We start from the raw sequence: 18402 nt of genomic DNA on the forward strand, positions 1-18402 counted from the left end.
ATTAAACTGTCCAAGTTCAAAATATTATAATTGGTCGAACTTCTAATAACTAAAATCAAGTCTTTTGTAACCGGATCTTAACTAGTTTGGTTGACATAACCCAATAATTTCACACCTCATACTGATTATTTCATTACGTCCTTCTAGGGGTGCTCATGAGTTGGATTGATCGGGTTGAAAACATTTGAACAGCCCAATCTAATGTTTGCGATTTAATTTTTTTTAGCTCAATCCAACCCAAACCAAAGTGCAAACCCAAATAGTACGGATTGGTCGGGTTGATACTTTGGTACATTAAAATATTATTCTAACCTTGAATATTTTTTTCTTTATTCATAATTTATTTTTCAGCGTCAACCATTCGATACAACTTATCCATACTTCTTACGTATAAAAAGATCGGATTGGGTTGAATTCAAATAATAGTAACCCAATGTCAACTCAATACCTATGATTTGAAAATTTTACAACTCGATTAAAAATCAGGTTACTTCAGATTAAATTATTTCACGTTGGATTAGATGGGTTTGTCAAGTTTTTTACCACCCCTACCTCCTTCCTCCAAGCTTTTGTGTTGGGTCTTGATCACCAAAACTTTTAAACGTTTAGTGAAAGAAAAAAACACTATGACTCTTGACTGAGGGTGTTATTTGTTATTTCTTCCAAGTAGAGGGTAGTATGTGAAAATTTGGTAGGCATAGCATCAGTGTACGTGTATAAAACGAGACCAAAACCCTAACGATAGGGTTTAACACTACTTGATCTTATCTGAGCGGTACTCAAAAGGGACTACGGCGGCGGCGATGATGGTTGTCGTGGCGGAGCAAGCCGGATATAGCTACCCATCCACGACATCTTCTGGTGTTTGATGGTTGCCGGAGGCTCCGTTTTGATCTTCCCGTTTGCCTCATCGCTATTCTCCTCCGTAATCCCCTCAGGTCACCGCGATGAAGACTGCCCGCTTCCAGAGCCCTAAATGTGATTATTAATCCGGCGATGATGGCCGCGCGGGCTTACCAATCCTCTTAATTAAGTTTTTATATGTTAGATTGAAGTATGCATTCGTTTTTCTGTGATTAACTGGCTGAAATGATTCATTTGAATCTCATGCTTGCTACTATATTTTTCAAATTAGTTCTTATTTTTTGTTTGGTAAATTAGGGTTTTATTTGCAGCTGAGTTCGTAATGATAGATTGATATTTTTGAATATGAATCTCATGCTTGCTATACTTTATATTTTTCAAATTAATCGTTACTTTTTTGGTAAATTAGGGTTTTCTCCGTAGTTGAATTCGAAATGGTAGATTTAAAATTCTTTGGATCTAACTCTGGGTAGAAAGTTGATCCTTTGATTATTAGGAACTCGTTGTAATCGCATCATGTATTGATGCATCTACGACATGTTCTTGCCATTTATGTGTTTGAAATTCGTATACACACACACACGTAAAATTGTATACAATCTACCATGGAATGGCTTTCATTTCCTTAAACATATTGACGACACCTTACAACTGAGGTGTAGTGATCTTAATTTCTTGTGCATTTTCGATTTTGAATATTTTCGTAAGTATGGTTTTTGGCTGTTCAGTATAGAGGAAAGTCTGTTAGTGTTATGGTATATTTGTTATTGAAGTCGTATTGCAGGTGTTTGTGGGATGATGAATTATGTTGAATTTGATCCAGAGATGCTTGTTATTGGTTCATGGTTGATGGAATAGAGGTAAGTTTTCGAAATCCCAACAATGGTGGATCTTCAGTGGTATGTTGAGTATCCTTCAATGATATAATAAAATTGCTTCAACAATTGACAAATATTAGAGGGCCTTTTATCTAATGCTTGGTAAGCGATTACCCTGGGGTTGTTTGTTTACTCCTTAATAGTTTCATTAAGAGGCAACATCTGAATTGTTAAGAGATGAATCTTGTTTGGCAAGAAAATAGTCTGTCTCTTAATGATTCCAAAACCCTCTAAAATATTTGTATCCTGAATCTCATTTAACCATTTAGAGTCATAATTTCATTGTACATAATTACCAAACAATTATATTTTATTTTGCACGATATCATGAGAGCCTCTTAATCATTCTGCTCCAAACCATTGAGCAATTGCCAAACAACCCCCAAGACCCTTACGCATTAAGCTCTTATCCAGTAAGAGATGAGGCATCGAATGGCGAAGAGAGGCAGCTTGGCAGGGAAGGAATGGGAAGTCGTCAAAGATGACTTCTTTGTTATTGAAACGAAATGGCTAAACAGCACCAGTGATTCTCTGAGCCGGTCTGGATTTCCAACGCCTCGGGGAACTGGTCGAGATAGATGACAGCGCCTTTTTCCCCGCTTCCTTACCGGGAGGGCAATCTTCTCTTATGGCCTTCACCTCCCGTCCGGCCCGGAAATAGAGAATTCAGCCCCCTTCTCATCCATTAATTGCTTACAAACAATCCATTTTGATGGTCGTAGCGGTTACCGAACAAAGGTAATTGGGGATGACGACTCTTGTGGTAAGCACTTGCTCGATAAGCATTTTAATAAACGGCCATGATTCATTGGCTTTTGAATTGAAATTGTAGTGCTGCTGATGGCTATACATCATGGTTTTGATTACATGAAATTTACATCCGGCCGATATAGGTCTAAACAAACGAAGATCAACCAAAAGTACATTGTTTATCAAATTTTTTATTAAGTTTTGTATGGATAAATTTGTCTGTCTAGATAAATGAGGGTTTTTGTTTATTTTTTTTATCTGAACTAACAGTCTGAATGACATAAATAGCTGATTTATCCTCCAATATTAATTATTTGAACATCAAAACAAAAAATCATGAAGAGGCCGACGATGAGGTGTCTCATATGGGAAGGAGGCGGACATGCGGTGCTTTAAATAAGGGGTAGGGGTGTCATTTTTGTGGCTGAACGGGGATAACACATCATTTCTATCTGTACGATTATGTCATGTTCTGTGCAAATAAGCCGTAAGTAAACAACCCAAATGAGTTGTGTGAATAAGCCAGATAGACCAATAAGCCTAATTAAACTGCAAGTAAATTCTGAACCCAAACATTTTTAAACGACCATCCAACTTAAAAATATAAGACAATAGAATTAGGACCCAGTCTTTTAGGTTTTTTATGTGTAATAACGTGATTTGATATGGTTGATTAATTACTCCAATCATTGGTTGTCATTCGACTTGGTCTTTGTAAGATCGTTGATTGTTTCTATCATTCGTTTATTTTCTTTATATCTTTTAATACTTGTTTTTTCAGATCACAAAAAGCACAAGATTAAAGGGTTTGATAGTATACATGTCGGTTATCATTTATGCTTTTTGCATACGTTGTCAATATTTTAATTCTTGTATTTATGTCTACTGTGTTTTTTATTTATTAACCTGGATATCCAACCCGTTATTCGAGTCGACTAATCTCAAGATGACTATTTGCTTTGCGGGTAACACAAAGTCACTGTATTTGAATCTTTACAGGCACAAAGAGATTTTTATTCCTCTTTGAATTTAAAACTGGTACCTCTAGACACTTTTGATCTTTGAAGTCAAAATCAAATCAATCAAACACCATCCTTGTGTTGTTTATTTATTCATGGGATTTAAATGTCTTGTAATTTTGATCTTGATGATCAAAATTTCAAGTTCAAGAAATTAATAGGAAAAAAATGCAATTTCAATGTTAATTAAATAAATAAATGCTAAAGAGTAATATGGTTTTAAAGTATTTTTTTTCTTATGGATTTATTTTTTAATACTAAAAAATAGTTATAATTCTTTTAAATTTTAGACATATGGGGTGTTTAGGATTGTTTATTTGAAACAACTTATGTTTTTCTACAAAAATATTTATCAATTTATTATAAGTCAGAAGAATTTAACTTTTTCAAAAACTTTTTATTACCGTTATAAGTTGTTTATCCAAACACTCAAAAGTGTTTATTACCGGTGTCACACCGGAATAAGTCAATAAGTTGTTTTTATAAACAATCCCAAACACCCCATAATCAACTTTTTTTAAAAATTTGTAGTTAAAGCATACAACAAAATTCAAAAATCAACCATTAATGTTAAACTTTTTATGAAAATTCTCTGCCAATCCCCTAAAATTGAGTTTTAGGTGGCGTTTGTTTTTTAAGGGGTGCTTAAGTCTGAAGTCTGAATTCACTTCTGAATTTTAAGAGGTGGTGCTGAAGTCTGAAATCTGAATCAGTCGGACTGTTTGTTTTTACGTCTTAAATCTGAAATCTGAATCATTGAAATCTAGGCTTTCTTTGCAAGCATTAGAAGCTCTAAAAGCAATTAAGAGGTTTTAAGTGAAAATGTTACCTCTAAATAATTTAGACATAATCAGAGCTTTTAAGCTCTTAATTGAAAAAAAAAAAAACACACTTAATACTCGAAGGTCTGACCGATTCAGACATAATAGGGTATTAAGTGTTTTTTAGGTAAAAACAAACAGGGCCTTAGACAATAATCTTTAATGAGATTCTTAAATTAAAAGAAAGACGTTTCAGGACATGTTTATTTACAGCTTAATAAATTTAGCGAGAGTCACAATTTATTAGGTCAACTATATGATTGTTTTATAGTAGCTTAATGATATAGAAAGTATCAGTGCGCAACACCACGCCATACCCGAAAAACCCGCCTGAAAACCACCCGACCGTACCAAAAGTCTTTAGTCTGAATTTTGGGCCGGTATATCGGTTCGGGTAGGGCCTAAGTGTTCGTCACCTGATCCGTCCGAAACCTGAAATTTAATCTTTATTACTTTAATGTTTAACTAAACACACCAAGCTATTGCATGCTCAAGCTACTCAATAACTAAAATAAGGAATCAAATGTCATTGACAAAAAATAGGATTTCATTTCTTGCTGCACAAGTCTTAATAATCATATAATATTCAATAAGTTTTTAGGGTAAACTTTATGTATAAAGCTAAGTTTTTTCCAAACTTGTCTCTCCTAATCATAAAAATGCTTCCTTTATCTATGAAAAAACTCTCTCAAACAAAAAGTATTTACAATCTATACAGACAGATTAATTAGCATATTGGTATTTATCCATACAGAACTTAATCGAAAACCAACCAAACAGCCATGCAGTCCATTGGACTTATCCCTCTATTAACCTTATGAATTGAAAATGAAAATCAAAGGTTGTATCGGGTGTAAACTTACCCGACAATCCATGGAAATATTCCCTGTATTAACCTGTTCCAAGATGGGTGACAGCAGTTGTTTGGGCGGAGGTAAGGTGCGATCAAATTAATGATAAGAAGAACAAATATTTAATAAAATATACAGAAAAAGACAAAAATAAAATAATTAAAAAGCCAAAAAATAAAAAGGGGTAAATTACAATTTTGGTCCATGTATTTAATTATTTAAATAATATAAGTTTTATTAAAAATAATTACCTATAAAATATCAAGAAGATTTTGTTATAAACAAGCTTAGTCAACCCTGACCCGTGTGATGTATATAATAATTTTATATTTTTATCAATTATAGGGACTTGTTTGTTTTTTCAAAATTGCTTTTAATTATTTTTGAAGTTTGATTCGTTCAGACGTTTGGGTAGTAAGAGCGTTTGTTTTATTTCTAAAATAAGAGCTTAAAAGCTCTAAATGTCATCTGAAATTTTAAGTGGTAAACGTATCTCTTAATACCTTTTAATCCTAATCCGCCTTCTATCAAATGGTTCGTATTTTTGTGGCTGGAAGAGATTTGTTAGCAAAAACTATTTATCTTTTATATTTTTGCACTAACTTGACCGATTCAGACTTCAGATACAAAAATAAACAATTTTACTGATCTAGATTTCAGACTTCAGGACCACCTATTATAAATAAAAAAAATGAAATCAAACTTCTACAACTCTTAAAAAAACAAACGCCACATAGGTTTTTCTGTCCAGATACAAGTGGTCCGCCTCTTCACAGACATGTTTATTTCATCGAGAGTCTCTCACTAAAAATAAAAAACAACATACAATATTTTAAATAATAACTTTGTTTGAAAAATGAAAATACAAGTCATAAAGTATATATATATATATATATATATATATATATATATATATATATATATATATATGAGCCTAATCAAATGAGAACTGTTTTATTTGTGGTAACCGTGAGATCCAATCTCAACCATAAATCAAAGGCTAAATTAGAAAATTAATAATTTTGGTAATTTTAACTTAAAATATTAACTAATAATTGACTAATTATTATAATAATCACTTGGATTATGGCATACTAGTTAAACCTATTAGTGGAAAATATCATATATCTCGGGTTCGAAACCAGACACTGCCAAAGTAATTACGATCATGGAGGTTCATCTGCGATGACTCCAGCTCATTAATGATTGCACAGGGGATTAGTCAGTGCACTTAAGATGTCCGAAAACCCAAGATTACCAGAAAGAATAAAAATAATAATAATAATAATTGTTATAGTTAACTATTATTTTTAAAATTAGTGAAAATTTTATAAAAAATGAACTTATTGTCTTAGAAAATATACTCTTAAAATAGACATTTCTATATAATCAAAAAATGTTTATTTATTCTTTAATGCAAACTAATTTCATTATAGAAAAATAAAGTGAGAAAATAAGCTACAACCTACAATAAACCGAAATGGTCCCGCAACTTTCATCTGTCAGGCCTTTATTTGTTTTTCCATTTACTGTTTTCCTTATTTATCAGCGATTTGAGATTTATCTGAAATGTTACAAACACTCCTTGTAAAGAAGTTTACCTGATGCGAACTCGTTAGGCCTATACACAACATCCACATTATTCATCAGTGATAAGAGATTAGCCTAAAATATTATAATTCGATTAAAATGGCGTCTTGACATAATACTGTTTTTTTGCTTACATGATACATTGTGGTGTAGACGACAAGTTTACGTACTTCACAAGTAGGGCTGTAAATGAACTTGTGATGTACTTGTTTTTTTTTTTTTTTTGCTTACATGTTCGTTCATTTATTAAATAAAACGAACTTCCCGCCGAACGGTTCGCTGAATGTTCGGTTCGTTTACAGCCCTAATCACAAGCATCGAATCCTACTTTTGAATGAAGTATATTAAGTTCATTTGGTTTGATTATTATTGTTTAACGCGAAGCAACATTGAATATGTCGAAGCACCTAAAGGCATTTGAACCATAATAAAGACGCATACCTAACAAGAAAACTAAACATGTAACCCCCAAAAAAGACATCAGCCCAGAATCTCAAAAAATGAAAATACCCATCGAATACGAAAGAATCTTGTAAGAAAATGGTTAAAAGGAACGACCCACGCATCAGCCAAAATTAGATGACCGAAGATGGTGAAAATGAAAAGACATGGCCTGTGAGGGGTTTCTAGAAAGATAAAGACGAAAAGTCTGATAGAGAAATGAAGCCTGATATGAAACTTCTGACAAGAAGTTTGACGAAACTGATAGACAAGAACCTAAACGTTACATCTGAGGAAAAACACCGAAGATTCTCGACTATCCAAACATCCAGGCAATGACTCCAAGCACGTAAAAAGATAACAATATACCCTACCATATTCGACTTTCTTGTCAACATCCAAATTACAAGCTCTTGAATTATCGAACACAAAAAGCATAACCTTTTAAACGATAAAGAACCTAAGGACCCTAAAGTCTAAAGTGCGAAAAATAATTGAAACTTTCTCGATCTAGAGCCATACTTTTAATAAACTTCATATACAACTTTAATTGCATTACTTAGAACGCGTAGTATTTTATTTTTTTTATCTCAGTTGATAAATGAGTGAGACGACTTTGCACAAATTCAAGATAGATTCTGGGTCTGATTCCAGGACCCCACTAGCCTCAGCCGTTGAGTGAGCAAAAAAAATGTCCCATCACATTGATATCCTCAAAGACACGTTATGTATAGAACTGATTGATGTTGCTGATAATCAACTTTTTCTGCTAAATATTTGAAAAGAATTATATGGTATTTAAATTTATAGTGGTTTTTTTTTTGGAAAAGTAGTCAATGGAAAGGCATTGTATAACGATACCTTTAAGGCCTAACCTTTTCAAGGCACTTTATTGACATTTTTATGACCCTTTATCATTTGATTTTATACTTTGATTAAATTACATCTTGCCCCCTCACTTCCTTTTGCCATCTTGCATCTTAGGGGTCGTTTACCCAAATGCTTACTCAGTAAGCACTTATATATAGGAGTCAACACTATAATTTATTTTTATGCGTAAGATTTTAGTACATCAAAACATATAAAACGCAACAATTTACTGGGTAAGCGCTTATCTGGGTAAGAGTCGTCATCCTCACTTACCGGGCAAGACTCTTCATCATTCTCGTTGCTCTTACCCGGTAAGATTCTTGGCCCTTCTTATGTTCATCCGATGAGAAAATTTATCCGATAAACACTTACCAAGTAAGTGTTTAGTAAACGGCCCCTTAGTTAGATTTAAAATGTCAATTTTGTCTGTCTTGGATTTGAATCCAGGTACTGTTAAATTCTTGTTTTCATGGAGGTTCACTTACAATGACTACACGTCATTCATGGTCGTTTGAAGATTAATCAGTGTATGTAAGCTGACTTGATAACCTACGAGTACCAAAAAAAAAGTGATGAAGTTTTAGTATATAATTTGAAATTTACATAATTAGGATTTAATAAGAAGAATATTGTGTATATTATTCATTAATCTCAATTTTAAATGTGAGGGACAAATTGGACCAAAAAAATGCACATATTTAAAGCCAATTTAAGTTTAACATTTTTAGAGTCTATACTTTCCATCTTACACTATTTAAGATTCGCATTTTCATTCTTTACATTTTTCACGTCAATAATTAAATACCTGTAAGACTTAAATCATTACTTCTGTAACGTGTAAGCCTTAAAATACTGTTTTTCAAAGTACAGATTGTAAGCTAAAGATTGATTGAAAATATGAGGGATTTGCCTTTATACGAGTATAGGGTTCTAAATGACGTGTTATACACAAGATGTGTCTTTGACGCCCCATGTTAGCCTCCACCAGCTGTGTATGGCGAGTTGCACACGTTTTTTGACTTGTGATTTTATTATTTTACATTTTTCTGGAGAAGTTTACGTGGAAAGATAATTTTCGCTCATACAGCTGATCCAATCTTTTGAAATGGGATTGTACGTCGCTTCTTTTTGTTAGGATTAACAGATAATAATATACTTCTATATGGTCTTAAATCAGTGTTACATGGAACTACTGCTGGTATTAATTTTTTAGTCACTATTAGAAACAGAGACAACAACGACCGGAATTTTGCTACGAATTCATCCGTCATTGATTTGTGATGGATTAGCGACAGATCAACGACAAAACCCAAGTTTTTAATTTTTACTCGTATTTTTTTGCGATGAACTTATGACCCATCATTATTTATGAGTTCTTAATATAATATTTTCTGTAAGCTCTTTATATGCACATACACATGATATGAATACATAATTCTTATATAAGTTTAAATTGTTTAATATCATTGACTCATTGAGGAAAATGTAAGAACATCCTTATCACATATGATAACACACATGAGGGGGGTCTAATGGTGTGCGTACGACTTGGCCCACAACCTACAACGCACCAAAGGTCGAATGCGTCTCTGATTTAATATCAAATGTGATTCACTATAGTAGATAGGTATTCTCTAGCATTTTCGTAAAATAAATGTGTTCTCGTTCAAACCCCATACAAACCAATTTCAACCGTTCATCTAGTCTACTGCATATTGATTCAATGAATATCTCGATTATTTTCTAATATAAGACATGGATGATAATAAATATCTAAATCATAATAAATGAACTTTAATCATTTCTATAAATATTTAATTAATTGGTTTATATGGTTTGTACTAATAAAGTGATCTGCAAATGATCTGTTTTCTATACATTTGCAATTTTGTGTGTGTGTGTGTGTGAGAGAGAGAGAGAGACAGATGCGTATATACTGCCTCAAATTATATCTGAAAGAACACCATGACTTCTAAAGCTTGAAGTGACATCGAGACTACATCACTTCTCACATCATTTATAACCAAGCTTTTGGTTTTGAGATGATGCATAGGCAAGGGTCAAATGTGTCAAAACTTGAAAATTAAGGGGTGAAATTGATATTCTTACAAAAAAGGTTGGAATGATATCATGGGTCCCACCGTCTTTCTGCCTCCGCTAGACCCACCACCCTATCTCCAACCATGAAACATCAACCACTTTCTTAATCATATTTTATTTTACCATTAAAATACATTTTGGCTATTTTATTATTATTTTTTTTCTTTCAAATATCGTATTTTTATTATTTAATTTTTATCGTGAGATAAATGTGAGATCATCGAATCTATACAATATTATAAAATATTTGATATTTTAAAAATTATTTTTATGCATGAAGTACTGTTTATTAATGCATATTATTTAAAATTCAAGATTACAAGTAAATTGTGTCTAAATACAACTTACTAAAGCTTCATGTTTGAATTCGTGTAACTAACTGCAAATAAACATAATCAAATAGAGGATAAACACCTCATTTTAAATATAAAAAATCTAAAATATAATTAGGATAATAATTGAGTTTTAACAAATTACTTAATTATTATCTTTATAAAAACTTATATTATTAAACCCAAAAAAAAAAGTAAAGAAATATACAAGAAAACGAGAAATTTTAAATAGTTAGTTTGGTACCAATATCAATATTTTTTTTTCAAAATTTTATTATATTTTCATATTTATATCTATTCAAAAATAAAAACATTATTGTTTTCTCAAAACCACATAAAACCGTATTATAAAATCAACTAAGACAAAAATAAATAAAATGAAACATTAATCGAGATGTATTTTGCTGTATTATACGAATACCCTTCTTATGACTTGGGATCATGTGAGACCGAGGGTTTTTGTGAGATCCGTAAGACCAATTCTCAATCCTTGGATTTAGATTTACAATCTAAACATTCATAATCACAAATTGCCACGAGACTTCTCAATAATCACAAAATTGCCACCGTACAACTTTATAGCATTAAATTATTAGCTTATAAAGTTAATCAATGAACATAAGCTTGTCTTACAGGTCTCATGAAAAACCCTTAGTCTCACGTGATCCTACCACCCTTCTTATATATACATAATGATAAAGATAGATATAACATTTAAAATTATTTATGGAATAAATCTTCTTCAATCGTTTATATTTAAACAATTTATAATTAATGAGAAATGACAGTCTTGATTTTATTTAAATATTTTATTTCATTTTAACTTCAAAATTAAAATATTTTGCAGCAAAAATGTTGGTATTTTAAGCCAAGTCTTTATTAAGAATTTTCTCGAATACTTTCGTATAATTATGATCTTAATGAATAAGCCAGCGATAAAAACGAAAAGTGTGACACCTGCACGAGTATTAATATGTTGTTGAAATTTTGCAGAAGTTTTCCACATTAAATTAAAACTTCAGTAAGCGTAAATGGAATGTTTTATGTTTTTCCACGTATAATAAATTACAGGGTCGTAATCGAATTTAAAGACTTATACACATTTTCAACTTTATCTTAATCACTTATTTTTACTCAAATGTATCAATAAATCTATTTGAATTAATTGACGCTTGAAATTTTGATTCGATCGTGTTCGTTTTACCGCCATTAACGAGTATCTTCGAGTCTACGCAACTTTTGTTTTTTTTCCTCCCACAAAACGTAAGAGCATCTCCGATAGATCCTCCAGAATTAAAAAAAAAAACGATTCAAAAAGAATAAAAACAGATTTAATTCCAACAACTTTTTCATTTTGAAGATTACAACATTTATTTCTTGCAACTAAAAAACCCCTTAAACAAGACATGTATTAGAGATTGTTTGACAATTGCTGAATGGTTTGGTGCAGAATGATTAAGAGGTTCTCATGATATAGTGCAAAATGAAATATAATTGTTTGGTAATTGTGTACAATGAAATTAGGGCTCTTAATGGTTAAGGGAGATCTATGATACAAAATCATTCAGAGGGTTTTAGAACCATTAAGATGCAAACTTTTTTTTTGCCAAACAAGATTCACCTCTTAACGATTCAGAGGTTGCCTCTTAGTGGAACTATTAAGAAGGTAAACAAAACAACCCCTTACTTGCAAACTCAAAATTTGAAATAAAATTATAAATTTTAATATATGTAGCTTGAAGTTGATACAAAACAAGTGTCAACTGAAAAAAAATAATACCAAGTACAATTGGTTGTTACATGATATAGTATTTTATATATCAATTGTAACTGATTTGGTGCACAGTATTGAAGAAAAAAACTTGGTACCATACCAAAATTTTTATTTTGTTAATTTTAAATAATTTGTTGGAGATGTTTTAAAAACGTAGAATTTTTATTTTTATTTTTTAATAAAATATAATTATTATTAATAGAATATTTAAATTTAATTTGACATTTTGGATAGAGCATGAGTCTTGTAGAAGCTTGGCATCTACGCGTTAAGTTTCTTCTATTTAACTCCCATGGCTTCCCTCCCTTTTCCCTCTTTCTAAACCGTTCTTCCCCCTTCTTTCTCCCAATTCTTCCCATTAAATTTACACTCATTTCTTCATCGCCATCTTTGATTGTTAGCTGTGACTGTAAACAGTAGATGATGGAGAGATCTGCACAGAAAATGGTGAAATCGAACGATGATGATGCATTGATCGGACTTCCTCCTGGATTCAGATTCCATCCGACTGATGAGGAGATCGTCACTCATTATCTTACACCTAAAGTTCTGAATCGGACATTCACCGCCATCGCCATCGGAGAAGCTGATCTCAACAAGTCTGAACCCTGGGATTTACCTAGTAAGTCTCGTCACTGCTAATTAATTGACTCGATCATCGTTTTTCATGTGATTTTTGTGTTGAAAGTATTAGAAAATTGATGAAAAAATTGAATTATGATTCAGAGAAAGCTAAGATGGGAGAGAAGGAATGGTTCTTCTTTTGTCAGAGAGATCGGAAGTATCCAACGGGGATGAGAACCAATCGAGCGACGGAATCTGGTTACTGGAAGGCTACCGGAAAAGATAGGGAGATATTCAGGGCGGTGCGGAAGTTGGTAGGGATGAAGAAGACATTGGTGTTCTACAAGGGGAGAGCTCCGAGAGGGGAGAAGACGAATTGGGTGATGCACGAGTTCAGATTGGAAGGCAAATTCTCATATTACAACATGCCTAAACCATCCCAGGTACCTACCTACCTACAAAATGGTGTAATACATTATTTTTCTCTCCATATGTTTTTCAAAAAATTTCCACAATCAAAACCAAAAATCTCCAAAAAAATTTAGTGAATAATTTGACCTGATCCTAATATATACACATTTTTTATGTCAAAATCATGCATCGATAATGTAAAAAGTGAGTTTTGATGTTGATGTATGGAAGAAATAAATCATTAACGGGGTGGTTGGGATTGCTTATTTGAAACAATTTATTATAAGTTAGAATGGTTTAACTTAATCAAAAAAAAAATTATTACCGGTTTGGCACCGGTATAAGTTATTTATCCAAACACTAAAAAATGTTTATTACTGATCCCATACCAAAATAAGCCAATCAGTTGTTTTTATAAACAATCCTAAACACCCCCCAAATATGAATGTAATATTAACTATATTAATAAAAATTCAATATATTTAATAAAATATTATTTCTTTCTTTTACACATTTAATTTCAATATCTCTTATTGATGGTAAAAAAATTTAAATATTACTTTTTTTTATCTCTTATAGCTGGCTTTTGGAGTAAAAAAATAAATAAATCTGTAAAATATTTTTTTTAGCATAATTGTTAAAGATGCTTTTAAAACTTAAAGTTGAGTAATTTTTCAACATATATTTTATGTATGTTGTTTATCAACTAATTTTTATCAAACTTAATAATTGATTTATGAGCAATCAGTTAGGTTTTAAGTTAACAGATAGCTTGTGAAATATCGATATTATTTTTTTTAAATACCAAAAATTATTATATTTTTGTCTATAGAAAAATTATTACAACACATACTTTTGGGCATGCTTTTTGATTTTTGAGCTATCGAAATGTCTTGTTTTCCTGTACATTTCTTTTTATTTTTTATTCTTTTGCTTTTAATTTTTTCCCTTGATTTAACAAAAAAATAGGAAAAATGCAAAAATGTAAAACAAAAATAATTAAAAATGCCATAAAAAAAGTCAAATATGTTAATTAATGTGCATTTAAACTCGAAATTAATATTTGATGAGAAAAAAACATATATAGAGAGGGGACCCATCAAATGCAAATTACTCCTATTTATATAAACCATGCAAACCACCTTTATCCGTCGATTTTATTGTTTAAAAGTTGTTTGTTTTCCTCTTAATAGTTCTATTAAGAGACAACCTTTGAATCGTTAAGAGGTGAATCTTGTTTGGTAAAAAAAAAAGTCTATTTCTTAATGGTTCCAAAACGTTTTGAATGATTTTGTATCTTAAATCTCCCTTAACCATTAAGAGCCTTAATTTCATTGTACACAATTACCAAACAATTATATTTCATTTTGCATTATATCATGAGAGCCTCTTAATCATTCTGACCACTTAATCATTCTGCATCAAACCATTCAGCAATTGCCAAACAACCTCTAATTTAATGATTTTGTTTAATGAAATTGTTTAATGATATGAAATTGTTTCATATAATGTTTTTCAAGATTAAGTTGTTTTATATATGGTTATGAAATTATTTCATATAATACTTATAAATTTTTTATGAAATTGTTTCATGTATTTTCTTTAAAATTAATATAATTAAGATAATAATCCCCATGATTAACATCCTCCACAATAAAATGATTAATCAACCTCTCATAATTACAAAAAAATAAAAAATTATGATTAGTTGAATGAAGTCTGTACAAATAACATGGTTTGCAAAGTAAACATCCTATGTATATGTGTGTGTATGCAATCAAATGTTGCATAAAAAACCTGAAATTCTTGAATTATTAGTTGGTTATCATCAAACAAGTCATCATTTTTCGTAACAATTTATTTAAGTGTGAATATATGTTGTATTGGCCAACCTTTTCCTAAACCAAACCACTTTCTCTTAGTTATTGTCAATATTTACGTGCCTAATTATATATCTGTTACAGGAGGAATGGGTTGTATGTCGTGTTTTTCACAAGACGACAGGAGCACAAAAGAGCCCGGTTTCGGATCACGGGTTAAACTCCTACGTCGAAGATCTCTTGGATAGTCCATCATTGCTACCTCCATTGATGGATCCTTCAGCCATGAATCTTGATCCGACCTTCGCTACCAACCCAATATGCTATTTCTCTCATACCCGACCTGAAAAACTTGAAGACAATCAAGATTATAAAAATATCCTTGTTTCTTCTTGTAATTACAACTTCGACACCAACACTTACCAAACCGATTTGTCTAACCAATACGTTAGTAAGAATCTACCCTATCTTGCATCCACATCAGCCCTTTACTGGTCAAATACGGATTTCAAGAAAGAGAAGGATCAACATTGTATTGGATCCGAAAAGACAAGTGTGTCCCGGGATACTGGAGTAAGCAACGAGATGACTGCTACTACTACCGAGACATCATTTACATCCTTGTTATCAAAAGATGGTTTGAGACACACGGAGTACGACCCCGATGATCATGTTGGCACATCTACGTTTTCAGAGCTGGATTCGTTGTTGGAATATTAACCGATCTGTTCATATATATATATACACACACTTAAACTTGATTTCTTAGTTTTTGTCCATAGAAACTCTTAGGTAAATAGTGAGTGGATTTCTCAATATGTTCTTGATTTAGGGTAGAAAATTGATTGATTTAAAGATAAAATAAACTTGATGTGAATTGTTTTGTTATATGTTCTCTGGGGGTAATATTCTTGTGGTATTTATTTTATGTTTCTTTTTCCTTTTTGTTAACCGTCACTGTTTGGACCACCTTTCACATACATCGACTAATTACAGCCCCAAGGCTCGGGAGAACAGCTAGGAAAATCCCTGCTGGCTTTTGCAATACTAGAACCAGTGATCTTTGAGGAGAATCTCCAAATACCCAGATCTTATTGTCAGTAGAACTAACTACACAAGATTCTTTAATTTCCTTCTATTCATGTTTTTTGTTGCACACATTGTTATGTAGACGAGTTTGGGTCAAGATACGAGCCGAAGCGTAAAGATGGTGAATGGCTCCGTTTTGAGTTCTCAAGTGGTTCATTTCAAGGTTTTTAGCCCAAAAAATAAAAGATACGTTGGTGTGTTGATCACGAAACTTTTCTAAGATAACTTAATAGATATATCTTAAATTTAAGTTTTGAAATTTACAGAGGTCGACTTTCAGTTGAATCTACTTACACATATGTGCGTGATAGGATCAAGAATTCAAGATGGACGTCGAGAAGATAACGTAAAGAAGTTTAAAGAGAAAAAAATAAATCTAATTTCCTTTCAAACAAAATTTATTGAAATAATCTTTTAAAAAATAACAACCGAAAACGACTAAAATCATTTACTCACTCAGGGTCGAGTTTCAGTGAGAATGAGAGTTAAAGGTGAAAAACGTAACAAGGGATCCCCACCTTTGGATGTACCATAGAATGAGATGTACCATAGAATGAGATACACCGGATCATTTATCGGATCAAGCGTAATTCATGTGTGAGTTTTGGATTTGAGATTAATCCAGACCCTCTCTTTTTCCAAATACAAACCCTCTAATTAGTACAAACCAATCTCAACCGTCAATCTACTCTAATGAATTTCTAATTTTACAAATACCTTGATTGTTTCACGATCTAAAGCTTCAATCATTAAGAATGAACTCTGATCATCTTCCATCATTATCCAGTTCATAATAAATAAACTTTTATCATTTTCATAAATATCTCATTTGATTGATTTATATTTAAAACTTAATACCAATCCATACATATAATATATATATATATATAATGTTTGGGTTACAGAAACATAATCAATGGGATGCATGAAGAATGATTGAAGGAATGATGGAGTGGAATGGTTGAATTTGTGGAGTAAAGTTATAAAACTTTTGTGTCACATAACTTAAACGTGGCATGTGCCGAAATTCCAGGGACTGTAACTGTAAATTCCGAATATTCTCTTCTCGCCTGTCAATTTTTCTGCCACACGTCTCCGCCTCCCGCAAGAAACTCCACATTAAACCCCCCCTTCTCTTTTCTGTAAAAACGTCCACTTCATATTATAAATAAATATATATATATATACATACAATTTAATCATAGATGTTCGAATTGGTTTATCACACGTGGCACAAGTCATCGTTGCTCTCGCAACGTAAAAATTTATACGTCTGTGACATGTATCACCGTATCATTTGCTTATGTGTAATCATATATATATATATATATATATATATATTAAAACTACAATGATGATTCAATTTTCTTTTGATTAAGTTGGTTTGTATGACTTTTCTTCCATTTCAAATGTGGGTTCAGATAATGAGCCTATTTCCTTAGAAGCCCAAAATTTCAATCCTGATTAAATCGAAAATCTATTTTCATTTTCATTCCCTGTTATTTTCATTTATATTTGAGAAAATGATGAAAGATGTCAAAAATATACAAAATATTCATGTATTATTTAATACAAAAATTATCTGAAATTGTACATAAAAGGTTTCTTACACAAATTGAGTAATGGTTTGATTTTAAAACGTATGATGATAATTAAAACGTGTTTTTTTTCCCATAAAGGTAGATCCATCTTTAATATAAAGAAAATAAGACTTGCGATCACGTGAGACCAGATTATTTTTGTGAGATCATTTTTTTACAGTTGAAACTTTACATCAAAATGCTGTAAAGGTAACTTTCACAGTGTTTTTGCTATGAAGGTTCAATTTTTTTTTACTTTCACAACGTTTTGTTGTGAAGTTTTAATTATGAAAAAGTGGTATTACGGGTCTTACGAAAACATGTTGGTCTCACGTGAACCCAATTCTATATTTAGGGGTGTACAAAAAAATGTCAACCCGCAAAACTCGTTCAACACAACCCGCTAACAACCCAATTAAACCCAACCTACCAAACCGTGAAATTGCTAATTAGGAGGGTTGAAATTGGGTTAGCATAACTCAACTCAACCCAAACCGCCAACCCGACGCTAATATATATTATTTTTATAAAACTATGTGTGTGTGTATGTGTATATAATATTTACAAAATTATAATTTACAGTCCAAATATATATATATAGAGGGATGTTATTCTACACCCTTTGCCATTCCTACACCCTATACAACC

General features: G+C 31.6%; 1 protein-coding gene across 1 annotated transcript; it reads left to right on the forward strand.

Moving 5' to 3' along the window:
• The first annotated feature begins 12662 nt into the window (after positions 1–12662).
• Positions 12663–15970, forward strand: LOC112519277 (NAC domain-containing protein 92-like). Its single transcript, XM_025127318.1, has 3 exons — positions 12663–12912; positions 13017–13297; positions 15230–15970. The coding sequence occupies exons 1-3, from the start codon at positions 12711–12713 to the stop codon at positions 15803–15805; spliced, it is 1059 nt and encodes a 352-aa protein (XP_024983086.1). The 5' UTR covers positions 12663–12710; the 3' UTR covers positions 15806–15970.
• Positions 15971–18402: the final 2432 nt, after the last annotated feature.

Source organism: Cynara cardunculus (genome assembly GCF_001531365.2).
Source record: "Cynara cardunculus var. scolymus isolate 2C chromosome LG 10, CcrdV1, whole genome shotgun sequence".
Taxonomy (NCBI): domain Eukaryota; kingdom Viridiplantae; phylum Streptophyta; class Magnoliopsida; order Asterales; family Asteraceae; genus Cynara; species Cynara cardunculus.